Consider the following 25,028-nt stretch of genomic DNA (forward strand, 5'->3'; position numbering starts at 1 on the left):
AGTTCCTGCCTCACTGGGTCACATGTTCTGGGCCTGCACCAAACTAACATCATTTTGGACAAAAATTTTTAAGTGCCTCTCAGACAGCCTTAGTATCACAATCCCTCCTAACCCACTAACAGCTGTGTTTGGTGTCCTTCCAGATGGACTTGAATTGGAGAAGGACAAACAAACTGTGATTGCATTCACTACACTCTTGGCACGCAGACTTATTTTGTTAAATTGGAAGAATCCTAATTCTCCTCTTATAAGTCAGTGGGAAACTGATGTTTTATATTATTTGAAATTGTAAAAAATCAAATTTTCAGTTAGAGGATCTGTACAAAATTTTTTCAAAACTTGGCAGGATTTAATCAATATTATTTTAGAATAAGAGAATTAACTATTATTGCATTTAACTCCCTTCTCCATCTCTTATTTATATAGATATTTACTTCTCCCCTTCTTTTGTCTAATGTTGCCTTATTAAAAAGCTTAAAGCAATTTTCCTTTAGCTAAGCTCTCCTTCTCAGGGGTGGGGTTTGATTTGTCTTCAAATTTGTTGGGTTATAAATTGATCTGTTTGTATGGAATGATTACAATGAAAATTAATAAAATAAAAAAACAAGCAAAAAAAAAAAAAAAAATTCTGAGGTGTAGCCTGTAAACAGAACTCTCTAGCTTAACAGCTTTTATTACCTAGACGTGCCAGGATGGTACGTATATTTTTTTACCTATATTATGCCCTGGCTGCAAATGGGTAATTTTGGTTGAGTTGTTCACAAAACAGAACTGATTTAAGACTGTAAATAAGGCGGCTTTAAAGGCTGGGACAGGAAATGACGTCATCAGGACTGGAACCAGAAGAGACTTCATCTGGACCGGATTTGACGGCACCAATAGCGCCAGAACCGGAAGTGACGTCCTCAATGGTGCCAGTGCTGGAAGTGACATTATCAATGGCGCCAGCACTGGAAGTGATGTCATCAAAGGGCGGCGGGATTTCCCGTGGATGGTCTGCAGAGGATTGAAAGAGAAAGTCAGTGCAGCTCACCACCCCCTGGTCTGGTGTGGTACTACTGTTAGGCCTTTAGCTGCCTCCCAGTCGCACGTGTGTGACTCTGTCTGGAATATTCTGTTTAATGTGTCTCTCAAAGTGGAGTGAGGTCATTCAGTCAGTCATCTTTTGTTTTCTTAGACACAGGGATAATTGTCCTTTTGAAGCAGGTGGGGATAACAGATTCACTCAGAAAAATATTAACAATATCACTGAAGACGTCAATTAATTGTTTGGTACAGGTTTTTAAAAGACACCCTAGGCTGCCTTGTGGACATTAACTCGTTTAAAAATCTTTCTTACGTCATGTGCTGAAACAAAAAAAGGGTCAATCACGTGGTGCTGCAGGCTTTCAAATGACTAGCTAGTTGTTGTCACGATCAGAACAAGTGTAGAAAGTCGATCTGGAATGGAAAATGAAGATGGCATTGGATTAGGTTTAACTTTGGAGTCCTTCAACAAATCCCTTCCAGGGTTTGCACAGCTGATAAATTCTGTCTTCAGTTTATTTTCATACTGACGTCTAGCCACATTAATGGCTTTTCTTCATTTGTACTGTATCTACATTTCTTGTGTGTTTCCATATCACCGCTTTGAAATGGATTGTATAGTGCCTTTAGTAAGTTCCTGATTTAAGTAGCGACCCAACATTTTTATTAGGAGATATGCAGATTGTTTTCATAGGGAATAAGATGTTTTGCTAAGGTTTTCAAATTCAGGGATTTCCAAAATGTGTATAGATTTTTGTATTAATACATTCATTTTTCTCTTCACAGGCTATATTGGTGAAGTGACAGTAAATGGTAAAAAGTACACAGGATCAAAAGTCCTTCCTAACATTAAGGCTGCACATCAGGAAGTTTCCAAAATTGCTCTACTGATGTTAGAGGAAAACACTGATGCATCCTCTACAGAAGAAGAGCTTCTGAACACTAGCAAAAGTACAATTCATTATTATTCTTGTCATTCAGATAATCTGTATATGGATTTTTTCACATTATGTTATGCTAATATAATATTTGGGAATGTAAACCACATTCTGTTCTAGGTATTACATAATGGCTGAGAAATGTGTATTATTTAGTTGCATTGTTGTACATATCATTGTGTATATGAAAGTAGCATGACGTCTAAGAAGTTTAGATTTGGTGGGCATAAGGGAATACTTCTTGATTATAATATTTGGACTGGGCAATTTTACCTCATCTGTATCACAACTTGCTTTTCCACATGTTTGAAATATACATGCCTTTCAAGGGGATGTTGTTTTTTTCATTTAGAAGTGGCTTAGAACTGCTTACCACTGTTTGGTAAGACCAGCAATAATGTATGGAGCTGAGATGTGGGCAGTAAAGTGAGTTCAGGAGAGGAAGCTGGATGTGCAAAAATGGGAATGTTGAGGTGAATATGTGGAGTTACAAAAAAACAGGACAAAATAAGAAATGAGACAATCTGAGGTACAGCAAAAGTAGGAAAGATATCTAAGAAAGTGCTGTAAAGTAGGTAGAAGCGATATGGACATTTGATGAGGAGAGACGATGAATATGTGGGCAAAAAAGTGATGGGAATGGAAATACAGGGCAAGAGAAAGGGTGGGAGGCCAAAGCAGAGGTGGATGGATAAAGTAAAAGAAGATCTGAAGGAGAAGGTCCTGATTGTGGAGAAGTTGCACGGCTGAGCTGTATGGTGTGACAAGGTGACTCGCACCATCACATGAACTCCATGTCCTATAAGCAGTAAAGGGCATAGTGACAGAAAACAATATGGCTGTGCCCATGCAAAATGGTCATAAAATGGTAGCAAACATCCAAAAAACCAATAAAAAAAATCGTATTGAGGTGGCATCACTGCCATGCAGTTAAAAAAGCAAATGATAAAGAATATACAAATTATAATTCCATAAATGTAGCCAAAATGATAAAATGCTGATTCATGAAACTGGGGAGAAGGTGAAAATAAGAACTCCATCTGGCTCTGGAACAGCATGCAAAAAGCTACAAAATATCTAAAATTAAATAGCTTTATTAAACAAAAGGACAGAAAAGGCAGCAGTGAATGTAGGAACTAAAAATATCAAATAAATAAAATAAATAAAATCCTGCGGGCCCATTAGACCTGCTTACACAAGATTTTATTCTGTCTGTCTTGTGGAATGGTCTCTTCAATTCCACGTCTTTTGATAGCATGACAAGTAAGACCCCTCTCGGCTCACATTTACCCATAACTGTAATTTTATCACTTTATGTTATCACTTAGGATATGAATACTTTAGACAGACTAATTGCATTATACCAAAATGTGCAGTCTGCAAATGAATATCAGGCCACCTTTGTGCCCAGAGGGGACTGGGCGGTCTCGTGGCCTGGAACCCCTACAGATTTTATTTTTTTCTCCAGCCTTCTGGAGTTTTTTTTTGTTTTTTCTGTCCACCCTGGCCATCGGACCTTACTCCTTTCTATGTTAATTAATGTTGTCTTATTTTAATTTCTTATTTTGTCTTTTATTTTTCTTTTCTTCATTATGTAAAGCACTTTGAGCTACTTTTTGTATGAAAATGTGCTATATAAATAAATGTTGTTGTTGTTGTACTTCTGACCAACGCCACACAGAACGGCCACTTTCAGTGACAACCACACTTCCGTGTGAAGAGCAGAAGCTACCATCTTACCTGGTGTGGTGATGCTGATACTCACTTTAACAGTAACAAAACTTTTGGTTGAAATTTCCTCATTTGGGAAATGGCTGTGTTTGAATCTTGTAAAAATAAATCCAAAAGTTAATGAGCGGAGAACTTCATTTTCTTTTCCTTGTTTCAGAGCAAAGTTAGGTTAAGTGAAATATCGTTAACGCTGTCTGCAGTGCTGCAGCTCTAGTTATTTAACAGCACCAATGGGTTAAGGGTAAAACAGACTAAAATAAGAGGAAACCCCCTAGCAATGACCTACTTCATATTTGAGCCTGTTTTCTTGAAAACCTAGTAGTGGGCAGTGTGTTTTTTATAATACTGTAACGTACTTTGAAAATTTGTTTTCCAGTTCATCACACAGTTTTGATTTTGAGGCTTTCACATGGTTAAGAAGGATGAATTGGGGGTCCTAGCGCCTCTGTATTTCACACCTTGGTTATGAGCCATCCCCTAAATCAGTTCTGGGGTCAAGAGCAATCGTACAAAGTCTTAGGGCCACCAGCCCTGCATGCCTATGCCCTGCTGTTAAAGGGGGAGGCTCCCAGTGCAAGTTCTGGATAGACTATCGCTTGTTGGCTGTCCTGGGCAGGATACCTCTGCAAGCACCTGCTGGTATGAAGGCACCACATTATCATTACATTTAATCTCCATGAATTTTTTTACAGTGGTGCTCTTTTAAGTACCCATTTTATTTGTACATTTATAAATTTACTTAATGTAACACTCTCAGATGGGAAGGTCTAGGGGGTGGGAAGTGAGTGCAGTGTACGTGTAAGGGCTGTCAGAAGGTAGGCGTCAGCCCTACAGAGGAAATTCAGCAAGCCACAAGCCTTGACACCTGAGATCATGTAAAGGCCCAGCCATGCTGGTTATGTTTGCTTACAGATTTCTACTCTATAGAAATGCTAACGTTTTTTGTTAAGCTAATGTTTCTGACTCCTAAACTCCATTTAAAGCTCTGCTTATCTTGGTACTTGTTTATCTTTGTATTGCTATACCTTGAGTACATTGACAATGATCTGCACCTTACATTGTTATTTTCATGTTTGTTTGATTTTACACATCTGAAATATATTTTTCAAAAGAACACATTGAGTAACATCTAGCAAACATTTTTCTTTTGTTTCTTTTCCATCAGCTGGTCCGTCTCTGTTTTTTGTGCGGGTGACAGTTCATTTGAAGATTAAGTGTGAACTTCCAGATATTTACAGTGAAGAAGGGACTGCTGAAAATGCGGCTTATGAGAAGTTTGCTAAAATGTTTAACATGGAAACTTCATCAGAAGGTTTGTCATCTTCTAGTTATCATCGTTCAGTTTGGTATATCGTGTGAGTGGCTGCTGTACTGGAGTTTTCTTAGGTTTAAGTTTATAAACCGCAATAAATAGTTTCACACAATATTCCTTTAAAGAGTTACTGTAGGTAAATGTCTTTCCCTCAAAAGCAGTCTTGTTTCCTTGTCACTTTAAATACATTGTCTTATTTAACAGATATTTTTTCACTAGCAAAATACCCGCGCTTCGCAGCGGAGAAGTAGTGTGTTAAAGAGGTTATGTAAACATATATATACATATACATATATACACATATCTACATATACACATATCTACATATATACATATATATATACACATACACATCCACATATATATACATATATATATATACACATATCAACATATATATACACAAACATATACAAACATACATACACACACATATACATATACACATACATACATACACATATATATATATATATACACACATACATACATACATACACACATATATATATATATACATACACATAGACACATATATATATATACATATACATATTTACATATCTACATATACAGTATACTGTATATATATATATACATATCTACATATATATACACATATATATATATATACATATCTACATATATATACACATATATATACTTATCTACATATATATATATATATATATATATATATATATATATATAGACATATATTATATCCCCGCTGTTTTATAAACGAGCGCCATATAAGGCCGTCCTTTCTCCTTGCTTAGCGGTTCTGTATTGTTTTATTGTTCGTTTATTACGATTGTTATAGTTATTGTGTAGCTATTCGAGACTCACTTTTCTGTTCAGGTACCCATTTCCTTTATGTAATCCACGGATTCTCCGCTATTTTTTGTTCGTTTATTACGAATATAGTTATTTATTGATTCCCTTCTTTAGCTGACTGCCTGCTCATATAAGGCGCTCTGCTGTTTTTTTGTGAAGAAGCCTTTACACAGTTTCTCCGCTGTTTTATAAACGAACGCCATATAAGCCCATCCTTTTTCCTTGCTTCGCCAAGGAAGCAGCCTTTTTATTTAATCCACGGGTTCTCTGCTGTTTTATTGTTCGTTTATTACGATTGTTATAGTTCTCTTTGTATACCACGTTGTCAGTTTAGCACTCCGGTTGTAAAATGAGCAAGCCGTGCAAGCTTACTGTTGAGAATGCAACGTATAGTTGTACAGGAGAAAAGCAATCCTGCCTCAAATCAATGGCAACCTTTTGTAGGTCTATGAACTTAATTTAAACTTTAGGTTTACACGGTGCTTTGTTTCTGACGTGCTGCGTTCAGTCAGTTCACGTGAACCGCCGTCTTGTGTGATGTTGCGATGTCCACGGCTTTATTTAATGTTAGCTAAGACCCGGCACTTAAAAGTTTCTCGCTACAGCAATTTCAACTCTGTTACAAAGTAATCCAAAGTCTCGTTTATACGTCGTGTCTTCTCATTAAACTTGTATGTCGCGAATATGGTATTGCAAACGGCAGCGGGAGCGTTTCTATAAACTTAATTTAAACTTACGGTTTACACCGTGCATTGTTTCACTCCTGCTGTGTTCAGTCAGTTCACGTGAGCCGCTCTCTTGTGTATGTTGCGATGTCCACAGCCTCTTCCTTGTTTTGTACGTACTGCGTTCACAGTCAGTTCACGTGATTACGTGGGAAGCGTGATGACGCGATACGCAACTCCGCCTCCCACGGCCAGCGAGCTGCATTCCATTACAGTATATGGACAAAAAAGAGGTTCCAGTTATGACTGTTACGCTTTGAATTTCGAAATGAAACCTGCCTAACTTTTGTAAGTAACCTGTAAGGAATGAGCCTGCCAAATTTCAGCCTTCCACCTATACGGGAAGTTGGAGAATTAGTGATAAGTCATTCAGTCAGTCAGTGAGGGCTTTGCCTTTTATTAGTATACTGTAGATTGGGACATTGCTAATAGATGCTGCATTTAAAATATTATATTTGTACTGAAATTTTCAAAAATAGTTCAAAGAAATGATAACTGTATCCAAGAATACCTTTACTATTGGTCTTTATTCTTATGGTTAATGTGACAGTTTCCTGAAATTAGACTTTAGATTTGTGTTTTTAAATGAAACCTTTTCTTAGAAGGCAATGCAGATGTTTGCTAACAGGCATCTCATTCCTGGCTCCATCACCTTGAACAAAATACATAATTTATCGGTAATGGGTAATTTTTGTTATTATTATATATTCAGCTCTGTTACTGCATATATACAGGTACGTAAAGCAAATTGTAATTAATAGTATAACTAGGGAGTCATAAGTTAAATTAAATTCTAGAATGGTTTCTTTGTAGACTTTATGTATGTCTTCTGCTCAAGTGGGTTTCCTCTGAGAGATGTAATTTCTAACTTTATGAATATACTGAATACATTTAGGCCTTATGCAATAAACTTCCACTGACTGCTGCTAGGATAAATTATACCATAGGACTCCAATGACTCCAAAGTGGGGTATTCAAGATGGGTGGGTCAACAGAGTCCAAAATGTAGTGATCCAGGACTGAGTTTCCTGTTTATGTGTTACAGTCGGCGATGAACTAGCAATTTGTGCAAACTTAAGAGTAGCCCCGTGATGGACTGGCACCCTGTCCAGCATTTGCTCATGCCTTGGGTCAGGCACCAACACGAGAGACCCTCTTCAGGACAAAATGACTAGGGACATGAACTTAAGAGTTTTACTTTGTAAAATAAATTTGTAAAACCAGTAAAATTCACACTGTTGACACGGGAAGAAAGGTATTTAAAAAAGTTCCTTGTATTTGTTCATCTCATTTGCAACCATTTTCACCATGTGCAAGAGAATGGGAAAGAGTGTTCTGGTGTGTGCATGGCTGGATTAGTAAGGCCACACTGGCAAAGCTAAGTCTGCCCACCCATATTTTAATCGCGTCTGTATTCAGTCATTTGTGCAGATGAGGGGCCACCAAAGCTTTTTTTTCTTCCCTGGTTACCTTTCTTCATGTATGGCCCCCACATTAACAACCCCCAATTCATGAACCTGGCTAACACCAAAATTTGATTTGCCATGTCACATTTATGAAAGACCTTGTATTTTCTTCTAAGTCGGAGAAAGTTTTGTGTCCAAAAGGGGCACACAGTGTTACCAAGTTCCAATATTCCTTCCTTTGCACCCAAACAAACTTTTTTAAAAAACAAAAACTCTCTTTTGGAAAAAAGATTTGCATTTTGAAATTGTGATTTTTCTTGTATCAGTTCTGCGTAACTGTATTCAAAGTGACACACAGCTGCTTAATATTTTGTGTAAGGAAGCAATATTTGACTCTCCAAACACTGGTGATGCAGTTTCCAAAAAATGACTGGGTAACTTTGCTGTTGTGCTTGATTTATGTATGCTAGTTTGTAGTTTTTAATTTGGTGGTGTGATCAGAGATCAGAGCTACATGTGAGGAGTGCTATATAAAAGCAAAGTTGTTTTTGCATTTCAAACAGTGTGTGTCTCTTTTAAAGCAATATGTCCCTGCTTCATTGTTCTTATTTTAGTTTTCCGCTAATGTAAATTTTTCTTTCATCTATAGTTATTGAAACTTCTTTGTAAAGTTTGTAGATTTTAAATAAATATAATGACATATTCACTAAGCTAGGACATACCACTGCATTATTAATTCTGATAAGAACAATATTTATTTATATAGCACAGTTTCATACAAGACAATAACAGTAAAACACAGCTAATTCATCTTTCCTTCTTTTTTAGGTAAACATAAACTAACAGTCGTGGAATTCTGTAACAAATCTGGGTTTAATGTGCCAAACGTGATTACCCAAGAAATTAAGGAAAACAAATTTAAAAGCGTGTTATGGATATGTGGCCCATTCAGATTTCAAAATAAAGGTATGCTGTCAAATATGCAAATCTCTTTTAAGAGCTAAAATCATACGGAAAGCAAGTTTAAATAGTTAATTCCATTCTTATTTTTATTTTGTCTAAGAGAAAAAAACATATACAGTTAACACATAGTTTTGTCAAAGAATCACTCATGAAAAGTACAGTGAAGAAAACATCATGTTCCAAAAGTTGAAAAACACATATAAGGGAAAATCCATTACTTTAGATTTGATAGTTTTATACTTATTGATCTTCATAAACACATCTTTTCTGTTGGGAGCTTAAACAACTTGGCACATCCACATAAAAACGACAAGGGTGAGCTTTTTTGAAGGCTTTTACTGGACGTACCTCATTGTAATCTGAAATATCTCTCTATTATAAAATAAAAAACTTGCGACGAGATGAGACTTTATCCCGGGGACGAGACGTGATCTTTCTTTTGAAGAGAGACAGAGACACTTTCACTTCCCACGAGATGGACAAGTCACGTCATACTTACAACCTTCAGACACAAGTCCCGTGATACACATGCAGAGCAGGTTAGAGATAATGGAAGCAGGAAAATTAGAAAGTCTCAAAAAATGAGAGTAAAGATCGCAAACAAACTGAAAATATTACTTGGGGAAATAACTGAACAGTGAAAAGAGATTGAATATTCAGGTGCTGTACAGGCTTTTAAAAGTTTGAAGCACTGCATGACATGCAGATCACGTGGCATGTAGCATCAGCAAGCCAACAGCATCTCGAGCAAAGAGGAGGTGAAAAAAACACCTGTTACGTGTTTCCCAATGTATCACCGTTTAAGAGGGGTTTCAGAGGAGCAGCCATGTCTCCTTGGGGTGCGCTCAGCCCCCCCTCTTCACAATAGCACCTACTGCTGGTGGGGGGGGGAGGGGTAGGTGAGCGAATTGCAGATCACACTTGATGGCAGCAGCAGCACGCCAGCAGCTGCTCGAGCAAAGAGGAGTTAAAAAAATGTATTTGCTTCCCATTGTATCACCATTTAAGAGGGGTTTCGGAGAAATGGCTACTGGCAGCGGGGAAAGGGGATGGTGAGAGAAATGAGCAGGGGGTAAGGCCCCTAGTATACAAAAGAAACTTATAGGTATTTACAGGTGTAGAACCAAAGACAATAAATAATGATTTACAAAGCAACACATAACAGAGAGCATACATTAAACAATGAAGCTTTAAAAGACACTTACAAGGCGAGTGATTTCCATGGTTGGCTCGAGACAAAGAGAAGCACTTAGACACAGGTCCAAATTGCTACGTACCACAGCTAACCAGACTCAGGGGTTTATATATCTTAAAGATACGTTTTGGATGTGACCAAAACAAGACATAAAGGGGTGCCTACGTGAGACACATGGAGTGTATTGTATTTAAATGTTTATTATGGGACCTACATGCTTTACGTGAGTTTCATAGATATTTATAACACCACTGTGAGTGTGGGACGTGACTGACAGGTGTGTTAATAAAAGACAAAACAAAGGGGGAGCACAGTTCAACAAATAACAGTAACAGCTAACAGCAAGTGGGGAAGAACAACATCATTTGGATTTTTGGAGAAGTTTTTTGATTTTCTCAGCATTATTTTACTGGAATTGGTTGACATCCCATGAACATACCTAAGATATTCTTCTTTGCTCTTCCTTATTTTTAGTGGGTTGCTACAAAAAAAAAGAAGCAGAGCAAGATGCAGCTAAGGAGGCACTGACGTGTCTGACCAGAGTCCTGCAATGGAATGGTGTTTGTGACAAAGGAAACTATAAAGGCAAGCTGTTGGAACTGCTTGCTCAAACCCCTCAGGGTCAGGCTATGTTTGAATCGGTTGATGGGGAGAACATGTGCACTCAAGACACCAAGGTCACAGGTTTGTTTGGTCTTATGTCCTCTAAAGATGTCTCAGTACTCAATAACAGCTAATAATCAGGGCTGCCTTAACAGCATTATAGGCGCCCCGGACAATGCAGTGCACTGGGGCCCCAACCTACACAACCACTCAGCAAGTCACAACATACATAGAATAGCATGAGGCCCCTGGAAAACACTCAGTGTGCCCATGCAATAAGAAGGCCCTACTAATAATGAACAATAAGTTAAAATAATATAAGTGAATATATAAATGTTACTGTATATAATGTACTGTCTTTTTGTCTGCCCATAGTAAATCTCTGTATGGATATATCGGAAAAAACGAAGCAGTTACTCTAAATGGCTCTTGAAGGACTGGTACCCAGGGATGATTCCTGCCTAGTATCTGATGTTGCCTGTATACTGTAGGCTCTAATTCCCAGTAACTCTATAATTAGATTAAGCCAGTTCATAAAATGAGGTAAACAGACAGCTATAATGTGCAAACAACCATTCCAAAATAAATGCACATTTATTCTGGGAAACTGTCTATAACTAGTCAAACGAATGGTACACATACTTTTGGACACTGGGGGAGAAAGTGAATCCCTGGGGAAAACTATATAAACACCTGGAGCACCCTGCCTACTTCTGACTGGTGACTTTTTAACTTAAATTCACGCTCAGGCTCACCACATGTAGTCTTATTACTTTAATAGTTTACAAAAAGGTTAAAAATAATAATTTATCCTTTAAGATGGCACTACATCATGAATGAGGTGGTAGGCAAAATGTGTAAAGTTTATTACTAATGAAAATGTTCAGCTTGTGAAGATAACTCTACCTTTAACTTTTTATATTCATATTTTTTACTACAGTCCCAAAAGACCATGTCTCTGACACCTCTCAAACGGAGTCAGCACAGTTGTTGCCGAATTATGAGCCACAGCAAGTACCAGCAGGTAACATTTAACAAATCACCTACCTTTCAGAGTTTCATTTACCATTTCAACTTAAGCTCAAAATTAGGCACTACATTATTTTATGACTGCTCCATCGAAGTATGATTGATTACAAGTAATTTAAATACTTAAAAAAACTCAATCTGTCCAACAATTTTAAATTCCTTATTCCAGTGGAGGGACACTGGGAAATGGTGCGGTTACCATCAGGCCTCCAGTAGGAAAAGCTCACTAAACCAAAAAACCATGGGAGAGCATGCAAACTCCACATGGATGGTGGCCAGTCCAGGGCCTCAGACTGAATCTGTGTAGCCATTGAGTGAAACATTCACATTCAGAAACCTACATGATACTTAATTCTTTATCCTGTTAATTTTAAAAAAAGTATTTCCCATTTTTTAACATGAGCCAGTGGTCACTCATGCTACTTTTACCGATACAGTGGAACCTCGGTTCACGACCATAATTCGTTCCAAAACTCTGGTCGTAAACCGAGTTGGTCGTGAACCGAAGCAATTTCTCCCATAGGATTGTATGTAAATACAATTAATCCGTTCCAGACCGTACGAACTGTATGTATATATATATATATATATATATATTAGTTTTTAAGTACAAATATAGTTAATTATACCATAGAAAAAACACCGTAATGGTAAACTAAATGTAAAAACATTGAATAACACTGAGAAAACCTTGAACAACAGAGAAAACTAACACTGCAATAATTCGCGCTATAGTGCTAGGAACCGCTTGCTAAAAACACTTTTTTTAATGAGTTTTAAGCACAGGGGAAAAATGAACATTTGAAAAATCCGTAATTTAATAAACCACCAAGAAAAGTAACATTGCAACAATGCAGGCTACGAACCGATCACTGTAAATAGAAAACAAAAACAAGCCTTCTCTACCTTATGCGTCCCTCACTCGCTCTCTCTCGCACGCGCGCTTGTGTGTGTGTGCGTGCGTCTCTCTTTTGCGAGCCTGGAGCGCCTGTGTGTGTGTGTCTCTCTAGCGCGCTCCTGTGTGTGTGCGCGCCTCTCTCTCCCGCGCCTGTGTGTGTGTGCGTCTCTCTTTTGCGAGCCTGGAGTGCCTGTGTGTGTGTCTCTCTAGAGCGCTCCTGTGTGTGTGCGTGCGCCTCTCTTGCGCGTGCTCCTGTGTGTGTGCGCAGCGAGGCGCTGCCTGTGTGTGTGCCTCTGTCTCTCGCGCTGCCTCTCTCTCACGCTGCCTCTGTGTGTGTGTGTGTGCGTGTGTGGGTGTGGGTGTGTGTGTGTGTGTGTGTCGCACTCTCTCGCTCGCTGCACAGGAAATACACAGGGAGAGACTGAACATGTACAAACCGAAAGGGAACCTGGCTTGTTCGTATACCGAGTGTGTGGTCGTGAACCGAGGCAAAAGTTTGGCGAACTTTTTGGTCGTAAACCGAGTTGTACGTGTACCAAGACGTTCGTGAACCGAGGTTCCACTGTATTTTGTTGCATCACTGTGATCCATGATATTTAAGGAAGTTTAGTTACAGGTCAGTCAGATCAGACTGAGCAGTGGTTAGCATTTCGACATCCTTGTTCCATGGACCTGGCCATTGTCTACCTGCAGCTTACTTATGTTCATTCAGCTTCTCTCTGGCTACTCCCGTTTTGTTCGCCATCCCAAGTGTGTGCAGAATAGGTTGAGTGCCGAATATAAACATCCTTGGGTAGACTGTTAAGGAGTGGAACTTCTCATCCAGGGCAGCTGTCTGGCTTTTGTGTCACTATATATAAACCTGCAATGTAATGAGACTAATCCATCTTACTAACCGAAGGTTGTAAACCGGATATGGACGCAGGGTGCTGGGCGCTGGGCACATCGAGGCACATGCACACTGCCGCCTGCCACAGAGCAAAAAAAGAAACGAGAGGATTCAAAGGTTGTATTACAGTACGGAAACCCCAGAGGTCCACACTGCGCACTAATGCCCTGCAACGCAGGGCGCTGGGCGCAAGGCTCACCGGATGTATGAAATCCCCACAGGTCCATGCTTTGACAACGCGCGCGCCTACAACGTGCTTGCAAAAGGAGTCACGGCTCAAACCAACTGTGACAACGTGCGCGCCTACAACGCGCTTGCGAAAGGAGTCACAGCTCAAACCAAAGAAAACACAGAAACGAGACCATGACCTGTGAACTACACCTGGGCTAAAGCGTGCACGCCAGGTTGTACAGCCGCCCAGACGCGACCGCCCACACCACCGCATATACCTTCCATGATATGTCTTCACGCAGCGGCTTCCGACCGAGGCGCATATTGCGCTGTGGTGCTCGCCCCACAGTCAGACGCAGCGGCTTCCCAGAGTCAGTAGGTGGCCCCCAAACAACACAACCTGTTCAAGCAGTCGGTGTCAGCGAAGGCAACAGACTCACGTCTCCACAAAACGAAACCGCTTTAGTACAGATATGCTTATTGGATTAAATGACATTTCCCCAGACGCACCCGCCCTCCATGATATGTCATCCATCCACATATCGGACGGAACAGAAACTGATTGCCATTCTAGGATTTCCGATTCGCTGGCGAATCGTGGGGTTACTTGTAATACAATATGCTGGAGAACACACTCAACGGTGAGAAGATTTTAAGTGCTGAAGGAGAGATTATTGCCTTTCATGTGGTTGTATGACTCAAGTCTAATGGTACAATATATGTGTCAGATTTTCTTAAGTGTTTCATTTTTATTGTTTTCTTCTATATTAACAGTGCCGCCAGGATTCTTTGCAGTTGTGTGCATTACTTTAAATAAAATTATTGAGCTGCCAGAAACGTTCCCTATGGAGGAGGAGGCAATCCACTCAATATACAGAGACCTACACCTGAAACTTGGACTGGAATGCCCAAATTCAGGTACTTGGATCACAAAGCTTATATTGAGTTGTGCTGCAACAATTTTAAGGCTGCACCTATTTTTCCAATGTAGTATTTTAACATTTTATACAGTAACATGGATGTCAAACATTGAAAGTCTTACACACCTTGTTCCAGATCAACTATCAAACAACTTAAATTTGATTTAAAAAAGTGTCTGACCAAATTTAACTAATTTTTCAAATCTTATTCCAAATTAAAGAACTCTTATGATAGGAGTATTGTGAAGTGGGCATCCCAGCAAATCCCTTACCTTTTGTTTATGCTAGATTTGCACCCTTACAAAATATTTTTTTTAAGTGTAAAGTTACTTTAAATAATACAAATACTGCAAAAATCAAAGGGTCTTGTTACTAATTTCTGAATCATTGTGGGAGTGTTGTACTGTGACACCCTGAATTAATCATTAAGTGTCTCCTAAAATAGTGCAGACAGTTATTTTAAAATAGCAGAAATAATGAGCTTAGTTTGGACTCTCTGTGTCACTGGAAACAAGCCAATTAACATTATAATCTATAAAAAAAATAATTGGCATATGTAATTTGTTTTTTATGTGTCTTTGGCTATTTGTGTGTATTACCCATTTTTCTAATTGCACATGGAATGTGTCCCTAAATGGTGAAAGTGAAAGGATTTTCATAACCATTTCATAATGATAACTAAGAAAAGGAAATGAAACAAAGCAGTAACCCTGATGCCAATGAGTACCTAATGCTACATGAAGGAGGGAACGCGTTATGAAGCTGTGTTATTGTTTTACATCTTTCTGGGTTTTTACATCTTTACAAGTTATTTGTGCGGCCCTCCCAACGCGATAAGAAAAAGTCTAATCACCCACTTCTGCTAACTACTCCTAAATTTTAGTCCTACGCCATGAGAAGTCAAGCAAATGGCACCTTTTATTGGCTAACTCAACAAATAACAATATGAAAGCTCTCAAGGCAGCTCAGGCCTCTTCTTCAGGCAGGTTGTAATGGCTAACACGGTACAACACCCTACTACTACAGTCTCACGCCACAAAAAATTGACTTGGGTCCTGCTGGATTTCCAAAGAAATGCAGACCTCTAATACAGACGATTAGACAAGCAGATTGCAAACAGAATTTCCTCCTCAAAACATTTACTTTAGGAAAGCAAATTAATGGAAAAGAATATGTGAAGAATAATCTAATACTCAGAAAATGATTAAGATTTAGTGTTTTGAAATAAAGGCAATGTCATTTTTAGAGAAATCCATAAAAGATTTATGTGAGATAAAGAAAAATGCATTTTAGTTATACAGTATTATTAAGAGAAGTTTTAAATGAACAGTGAAAAAAATTAGTATTTTGGTTTGATGCTGAAACGTTCATTTTGGTATTTGACATTATTGTGCTGTGGTGGGTTGGCACCCTGCCCAGGATTGGTTCCCTGCCTTGTGCCCTGTGTTGGCTGGGATTGGCTCCAGCAGACCCCCGTGACCCTGTGTTCGGATTCAGCGGGTTGGAAAATGGATGGATGGATGGACATTATTGTGTGTGTGCCATAGTTGCCCAAAAAAGAAGTTCTAATGCAGGATGTTTATAACAGTAGAGAATTTTGTTTACAGAATAAAGGTACAGTATTAGGGAAGGAGAAAGCAGTGAGGGAATGTAAAGTAATGTCCAGAACAGACACATGATACCTGTTTAATGGGTTTCCAAGTGCAGTCCTGGAGTGCCACAGTGACTGCAGGTTTTTATTCCAATCTAATTTCTAAATTAGAAGTCGATTATTGCTTTGGAAATCATTACAGCTCAGGTGACATTTTTTTATTTTGTTTCGGTTAACTTGCTTGCTAAGATTCCCAACCCTTAATTCGTTCTGTTAGTCTTAAACACCTGCATTCTCTGATTTTTAAATGCCTTCTTTTCTTTAAACATCTTCCATAAAAAATGGTAAAGGAACCAGTAGTTCACCATTTAATCCTGTCCCAATTATACCAGTACATGTTCTTCATGAAGTATCCATCTCTCTATTATAATAAAAAAATCTTGGGAGATGAGAGTTTTTATCCTGAGATCTTTTGAAGAGACTTTTTGGAATGAAGTCCTGCAAGACGGTGACTTTTACCATTAGATTCTTTCAAGTCACGCCCTACTTACAACCATTTTCAAACAAGACCACGGTCGTCTCAGTCTTGTGAATGCTTTTGTCAGACACACTTCTTGCGCTCTCAGCTCTTATAAATTTTAACATTTTCCTCACTTTAAGTTCCCAATTAAAGAAGACGTATTATGTCCAAATCTTATTGAAGAATTTCATCACAAAGGGTTATCAACAGAAGAAATGAGTATATGGGCAATCCTAACACCGACAAACGATGAAGTCAAACAAATTTACGCCAAAAATGTCAATCGGTAACACGGCAAAGTGCTTAAACGCGTATCAATAGGCTATGCTGAAATAGTTGTTGGTGATCGTGCGGAAGATGAAAACAACAACTTACAATATCTACAACCGTTGACACCGTCCAGTCTTCCACTGCACGTATTACTGCAGAAAGAAGGATGTATCCAAGAAAGGTAATGTAGTACATCTTCAGGGGATAACATTACACAACAAAGGAGATCTTGATATGCCATTCATATTAAAACGTTAACAGTTTCCCGCTAGAAGAGCTTTTGCAAAGACAATTAACAAATCTCAGAGCCAAACATTCAAAAAAGTTGTTTTATTTAATAGAGAGAAACAAACCAAATTCAATCACCGGCACTTCACATGAAAATTAAAATCTGTTTAAATTGTACATTCATATCCCCAGAACCGCAAAGAGGCTAGCGCGTAACTCTGGCCAGGGGGTTGGCAAGCAAAGCGAGCAGGGGGCAAAGCCCCCTAGTTTGACTAAAAAATATAGGAGGAAATTGAAGAGAAAAGTAAAGGACTAATGATTACTTATCTGCTCTGGTCAGAGATCATTTAGATGACATCAGAAAGAAAAAAATCTACAATATAAGAATGACCTGACATGAGTGAAAGAAAGCTGTAGATTTAAATAGCAGACTCCGTTATCAGCTTGATGTGGCTTCTAAGAAACTTGGCTGAAACAAAAACCTACAGTCACACAAGCCCACCTAGACCAAACCTGAGGACCCTTGAGTGCCGTCTATTGCTATCTTGGAAGGTTATGTTCAGCGGTGAGGACCTAATAAACTGAGCACACTTTAAACTTTTTGCTTTATTAACATTATTTTGTATCTGGAGTTTTTTTTTTTCTGTCCTCCCTACCATTTGACCTTACTTTATTCTTTGTTACTTAGTATTGCCTAATCTTATTTTTAATTCATATAAACTTTTCTTTTTTCATTTTGTAAAGCACTTTATGCTACACCATTTGTATGAAAATGTGGTATAGAAATAAATGTTGTTGTTGTTAAAGGCTAGGGCATTCATATTGCATGTTGCGTGAGACCAACTTAATCTTATTTACCTCTGATTAACTTAATATAATATGCTTTATTTTTTATTTTACAGATAAAGCTGGATGTTCTGCAAAGCAGAAAATTCAAAGTTTCTTTAAGGAGTATGTCTCTAAGCAACCTGAAGAAATTTGTGTGTCATTGGCTGAGAAAATGTTTCAATGCAAGTTAGACATCTCAGGCCAATATAAATTTTGCGGTAAAGGTAAGAAACTATTTTAGCTAAAGTGTCTTTTTGGAGTCTCTGTGTGCTCTCCATGCCTCTTTTGAGTTTCTTTCTTTTCCTCTCATTTTCTTTGTATCCCTAAAGCATACATGTTGGGGTGGCAGGTGAGTTCATATTGGCCTTGTGTGAGTGTGAGCGCAGGCACAGTAATGGATTCACTCTTGCCTTAGATAGACTATGGCCCCATATAACCCTGAGCTGGATTAAGCCAGTATAAGCTATGTTATTTTATGTATTAATTTGATTTTGGTATAATGTTTGAAAAAATACAAAATAATTCTTAAAGTAAACGGTCAGAAATAGTATTGTCAGATGTTGAAAAAAGACATCGAGGTGTTCTCACTGGTCCAAGTTACAATAAAAGATTGACTCAGACTAAGTTCAGGTAAAATCTAAGTATAAATGTAAGTATAAAATGTGAACATAAATTTTACAAATTTCTAAATGCAGAATTAATACACACGAAAACACACAGAAAACTAAGTAGAAACTGTTTAACGTGATAGGAAACTAATATTTGTCCACTGATTAATTCTTGATATGGCTTTTTGAGAATGGAGGAGCAGCATCCTTTGGGGAAAATAAACCTCCTTACTATTACTGTTACTCCTGTGGTTGGTGTGTGTCAAGGTACTGACATCCTAATGGAAAAGAGCTGCAGTTGTTTAGGAAACTAATATGATTTTTTCTAAAGTCTAATAACTTTATGTATTGTTTTAGACCTTCTGGGTATAGTTGGATAGACCTTACTATTCTCCTTTAAGCTCTTCTCTGATGAAAAATGTATTTGAAAATGTCTGAAATGACCTTCTAATCTTTTCTTCAATATATTCTGAGTGAAAATCTTACATGTCTTCAGTCAGTATTACAACCAACCAGAAGACTACTATGATAGTGCATGACAAGGATTCTGTTACTGTAGCATCATTCATTGCTGGGTTTCAGTTTGTGTTATCAATATTAGGAAGATTGCTTTATTTAATAAAGTTATAAGAGCATTCATTCAAACTTTTTTTTAACCAAGAATGTATTTTTGGTGAGATATGCTGTAATGGGGCGGCACGGTGGCGCAGTGGGTAGCGCTGCTGCCTCGCAGTAGGGAGACCTGGGGACCTGGGTTTACTTCCCGGGTCCTCCCTGCGTGGAGTTTGCATGTTCTCTCCGTGTCTGCGTCGGTTTCCTCCGGGCGCTCCGGTTTCCTCCCACAGTCCAAAGACATGCAGGTTAGGTGGATTGGTGATTCTACATTGGCCCTAGTGTGTGCTTGGTGTGTGGGTGTGTTTGTGTGTGTCCTGCGGTGGGTTGGCACCCTGCCCGGGATTGGTTCCTGCCTTGTGCCCTGTGTTGGCTGGGATTGGCTCCAGCAGATCCCCGTGACCCTGTGTACGGATTCAGCGGGTTAGAAAATGGATGGATGGATGGATGGATATGCCGTAATGGCATTCAGGTGTATGTTAAATAAAACCATTAAAAAAATGTTCATTTTAAATATCGTATATACTTGCATTTAAGTTGGGTCTTGAAACTCGAAAAATCGATCTTAAAATCAGACCCCGACTTATACAACCATTCAAAAATGCGACACTTAAATTGTTTTTGTTTGTACATCTTCTTGCTTCTTCCAGTCTCGCACCAGTTTCTCAGACACATTGAATTTTGTAGCAGCGCAGTTACCAATTTCTTTCACCACTTCAACGACTTTTAATTTAAAACCAGCTTCATATTTTCTTCTGATTGAGCGCTCTATCGTAGATAAGGGATGCTCTTACGATAAACGTGTATGAGGGTGTGAGATACAAAAAACACAAATCAGTGCAAACATCGCTTCGGAATAGTTTGGGTATTACCATGTGGTCATGTAGGCACAATACATAGAAAAAAAAAGGCAGTGTGCTCCGTGGTTACTCTCTCAGGTGGGCGTTAGCATATCATAATCTCTTGGATCAATAGCGTGAGTTTTCCGCATTCGACTTATATGACCGACATTATAAAATACTGGAAATTATACGGTAAAATCAAGCCCTGACTTATCCACGAGAGAACTTAAACACGAGTATATATAGTAGTGTGGCCAAAAGGGGGAGCCCCTGAGCCCCAAATGTCAGACAAAAGTCCCACAGACACAGATCTGGGTTAAAACAAAGTTGTTTTATTATACAGTACTATCTTAACAGGTAATTTAAGCTAGTCCAGTACAGAGTAATAGAACCTTGATGCTATTAGTCATTTCCTTCCACTCCTCCTTATTGAGCCTTGTCCCCTTCTTTCCTACTCTGTGACCCAGTGGCAGGCGAGGCGTCTCCTTTTATCTCAGACTCAGAAGTACCTCCGGTGCTAGAGTATTGTCTGATGGAAGTACTTCCGACTCGGACGAAAGCTTCTCAAAGAAGTAGGGAGCTCCCTCTGGCGACACTCAAGGACCCCAACAGAGCTGTCATTCCCAGCCTGCCCTGTTGGTATCAATAAAGGTATCATAGTGCATCGAGGCTGCCACCTATTGTGTCAGGGGAGCAAATAATCCATACAGGTTGCTTCATCCTGTTCCTCCATTATACTGGTTTCCCAACCAGGTAAGGAACCTTGAACCATTCCAGCCAAGATGCCAGCCCATGCTTGGTGTCCATGACATTACGTTTGTAAGGTCAATATTATTACATGTGCTGAAACATTGAAATTCTCATTGTAAAAATCAAGGGTCATCACAACTGATGAGAAGAAAACAACAAATAAAAAATGTAACAAACGGTGCATTCTAATGTAAGTCGGGCAACATTTTGCATTGTGATAAACAGTTGATGTGTATAGCATAGTAAACAGTCAACAAGACTGTAAATCAAGACAACAATAGAGTCAAAGTTGGTCTTACTGTTTGTCAGAAGTCTGTCTGGAGCTGTAAGGAGTACGGGGTGAGCTTAGCTATGATGAGATGATATTGCAATGAACTGAAGCCATGGTCACTTGCATAATCCTGGAGTAACTGATATCCTCGAAATGCTTTCTTCTTTAACATGATGTGCCTTCTTTGGCTTAATTACTTGTTCTTGACAAAATTGTTCTAATGTCCTAAATGTTATTCTATATACTATTTCATCATCTGCTTTGCTAGCTAGTTTTCATACATCAGCATTCGTAGAATTTACGCTAACAAATCATCATGTGTTGAGCATTTAATGCATGACAGTTGGAATTATGAGCTTGGTTAATTTAACCACTTTCACTCCTTTCACCCTGGACTCTTTTTATATTTTGATATTACACATATTTCCCTATTGGTAAGGTCATTTGTTTGGTTTGTTTTCTTCTAGAGCCGTCTCCTAAAAAACAAATGGCAGAACAAGAGGCAGCCAGAAATGCCCTGTTTCATCTGAGGGGAATTCTTGGCTCGGATGGTGTATGTAATGACAAAAATTATAAAGGGATGCTTCAAGTTCTGCTTGAAAGGCAGCGTCAGGCAAAGCCTACCTATACGTCTTTGTCTTGTGATGGGAAGAAGGAGGAAGATGTCACAGATAAAGGTAGAGCCAAACTTTCATGTTTTTTATTGCATACAAGTGACAGGTTTGGAAAGCACTTGGGAACTTTTTTTTAACTTCCTCCTCAAAGTCTTGTGAGTAGGTCTCATGAAATTGCAGTTTGAATTTATTTAGAACATGCCATTTATAACCAATGTGGCTGATGGAAGGGTCCACAAATGTAAGTGTTGGGGCATCAATCTGGTTGTCCCCCTTTAATCAAATGAAAGCTATAAAGAAAAGGTGCGCTTGATGGTGCCAAAACAAATGAGCATCAGGGTCTCCTTTTTTCAGGAACCTTTCTCGGATAACAAAGCCTGCTTTAGTCACTGTGGGAAGGAGCTCTGTCCAGTGGTGTGCTCTCATCACCTTCTTCTGGGAACCATGGGGGTGTATAGCTGGGGGACCGGAAGGGGCGGAGTGACTTGCTCTAACTGCATGTCTTCTCAGCACTGTGGAGGGAACAGAAGATGATACGGTTAGCGCCATTTCCCCCTCATGGCCAGGGGTGGTAGTACACACTTCAGCAGAGCCCAGGGGATGATCCACTGACACGCACACGTGTTACCAAGATGAGACTGTTGAACAGTTAGCTATGCTATCCCAGTATTTTCATTTGTAAGTGGCCACAGAGTTTGTTTCATATGTCCATGGATGGTTTGAATGTGGAAGTGCTTTCTGCTTTCCTTCTTGAATAAATTCTCGTAGCGTTCTCACATGTGTATTTTACTGTGTTACTAAGTGTATACATCCCTTTGCCTTTCAACACCTGAATTGTTAGGAAGGCTGGCATCCCGATTCATTAAAAGAAAAAAACAAGGAGTGCAGCATCGCTCTGCTTCGTCCGAAAGTCATTCTTTTTTTTTTCTCCTCCTTACTAGGCAACAAGCCTGGACGTCGTTTCACAATACAGTGAGCTGGGTGCTAATTGTTTAGAGCTGATATCTTTGTAGTGTGTGTAAATATAAAGTAAGCGTTCTTTTCACTACAAGTCATTAGGGGAGGCCATTTTTGGGGATAGTATCAGTGTTGCATTGTATATTTAAGGTTCATTTTGAAACATGTGAGACACTGATGTGAAGACAGCGACATACTGGTTACTGTTTAAAAGCAACTAGTTAATGTTTTTTTATGTGTGCCATTTGCGACCTCTGTTAATGTTATTATTTCAACCCAGCCACAGGGGATACACAAACCAGTGTGTTTATTTCATGCCGGTCCCAAGCACGGATAAATGGGGAGGGTTACCTCAGGAAGGGCATCCGGTGTAAAATTTTGCCAAATCAATATGCGGACATCAATACAAATTTCCATACCGGATTGGTTGAGCCCCGGGTTAACAACGACCTCCACCAGTACTGTTAGTCAACAGGGTGCTGGCGGAAATTGAGCTACTGTTGGCCGAAGAAGAAGGAGAAGGAGAAGAAGTGGGGTGGACGTGTCCAGAGGCGGGAGGAGAGGAGGAAGGTAAAGAGAGTGTAACTGAGGGTAGGAACTTTGAATGTTGGCAGTATGACTGGTAAGGGGAGAGAGTTAGCCGATATGATGGAGAGAAGGAAGGTTGATATATTGTGCGTGCAAGAGACTAAATGGAAGGGGAGTAAGACCAGGTGGATCGGAGGTGGATTCAAATTGTTCTATCATGGTGTTGATAGGAGGAGAAATGGAGTAGGGGTTATTTTGAAGGAACAGTATGTCAAGAGTGTTCTGGAGGTGAAAAGAGTGTCAGACATAGTAATGATTATGAAGCTGAAAATTGGAGATGTGATGATGAATGTTGTTAGTGCATATGCCCCGCAAGTTGGGTGTGCAGTGGATGAAAAAGAAGATTTCTGGAATGAGATGGATGAAGTGATAGGCAGTGTACCCATGGGACAGAGATTGGTGATTGGAGCAGATTTCAATGGACATGTTGGTGAAGGGAACAGAGGAGATGAGGAGGTGATGGGTAGGTTGGTGTCAAAGATGTCAGTGAGTTGGATGAAGTTGTAACGACCTACCCCTTACCCAGCCGGCAACTACACTACCAAAACCTGTGGCCTGGATGAATTACTGAGGCTAACCTACATTTATCAAGCCGTACCTCTAACAAATAATATTTTCCCCTCAATCGACAGTTTAAACACAAGCACACAAAAGCAGGTATGTCAAATAAGTGAATAAATATATTAAATGGAACACAATAACAAAACACTACTGCACCTTCCCCATGTAGAAAAAATATATATATATGTATATCCCTCCACCAAAGCAGCAACGTGAAAACACCATATATACAATAACAAACCCTCCCTTGCCCCTGTAACATATAACAAACAGAAAACACAAATAACAACAATGGATGAATATGGAAATGACAATGATCGTGAACTTGAGTCCGGGTATATTACTGTCCTGAATACGGATGACTGATCACCAAAGAATGGATGTGTTTGAATCTCCTGGAAAATTGAACAATCTCACCGTGTTTTCTCGGTGTGTGGTGGATAATGAAGTCCAACCCTAGGGTCTCTGGCGATGATTGAGCTGAAGTGAATCCGGCTGAATGAAAAACAAACTGGATACAAAGCACGATGAGAAAATTAGCAGGAAATGGTGGTTCATTGTCGTTAAATGAAATCTCCATCTTTCTCCTTCCTCTTCTTTCTCTTCTTTCCCTCCTGATTGTTTAAATAATAAAGAGCCGGATGTAACTGATTGTGAACAGGTGCTTTCCGTCCTGGGGCTGCGGTCTCCCTCCCTCATCCGTCCCCTTGCACTTACGGGGACAACATTCACTGGAGTACACATAATGAACAGTAAACGGGATGATGGAAATAACACGTACTTAGCACACACATCGAATACATTATTACTATGTAGCCCCGCTACAAAGTGATGAACAGTGTACCCAAGGGACAGAAAGTGGTGATTGGAGCGGATTTCAATGGGCATGTTGGTGAAGGGAACAGAGGAGACGAGGAGGTGATTGGTAGGTATGGTGTCAAGGAGAGGAATGAAGAAGGTCAGAGGATAGTGGATTTTGCCAAAAGAATGGACATGGCTGTGGTGAATAACTATTTTAAGAAGAGAGAGGAACACAGAGTTACGTACAAGAGTGGAGGAAGATGCACACAGGTAGATTACATCCTATGCAGATGAGTCAATCTGAAGGAGATTGAAGACTGCAAAGTAGTGGCATAGGATGGTGG

General features: G+C 39.3%; 1 protein-coding gene across 1 annotated transcript in view; it reads left to right on the forward strand.

Annotated features, from left to right (window-relative positions):
- The window catches only part of LOC114650257 (uncharacterized), a 113,860-nt gene that overhangs the window by 37,703 nt on the left and 51,129 nt on the right, over positions 1–25,028 (forward strand). Inside the window, exons 8-15 of the mRNA XM_028799782.2 lie at positions 1,813–1,977; positions 4,861–5,007; positions 8,804–8,941; positions 10,608–10,817; positions 11,677–11,760; positions 14,498–14,641; positions 18,155–18,304; positions 21,631–21,840. Coding sequence (XP_028655615.2) covers positions 1,813–1,977; positions 4,861–5,007; positions 8,804–8,941; positions 10,608–10,817; positions 11,677–11,760; positions 14,498–14,641; positions 18,155–18,304; positions 21,631–21,840 — 1,248 coding nt within the window. The remainder of the gene's footprint in view (positions 1–1,812; positions 1,978–4,860; positions 5,008–8,803; positions 8,942–10,607; positions 10,818–11,676; positions 11,761–14,497; positions 14,642–18,154; positions 18,305–21,630; positions 21,841–25,028) is intronic.

Source organism: Erpetoichthys calabaricus, chromosome 4 (assembly GCF_900747795.2).
Source record: "Erpetoichthys calabaricus chromosome 4, fErpCal1.3, whole genome shotgun sequence".
Classification (NCBI taxonomy): Eukaryota; Metazoa; Chordata; class Cladistia; order Polypteriformes; family Polypteridae; genus Erpetoichthys; species Erpetoichthys calabaricus.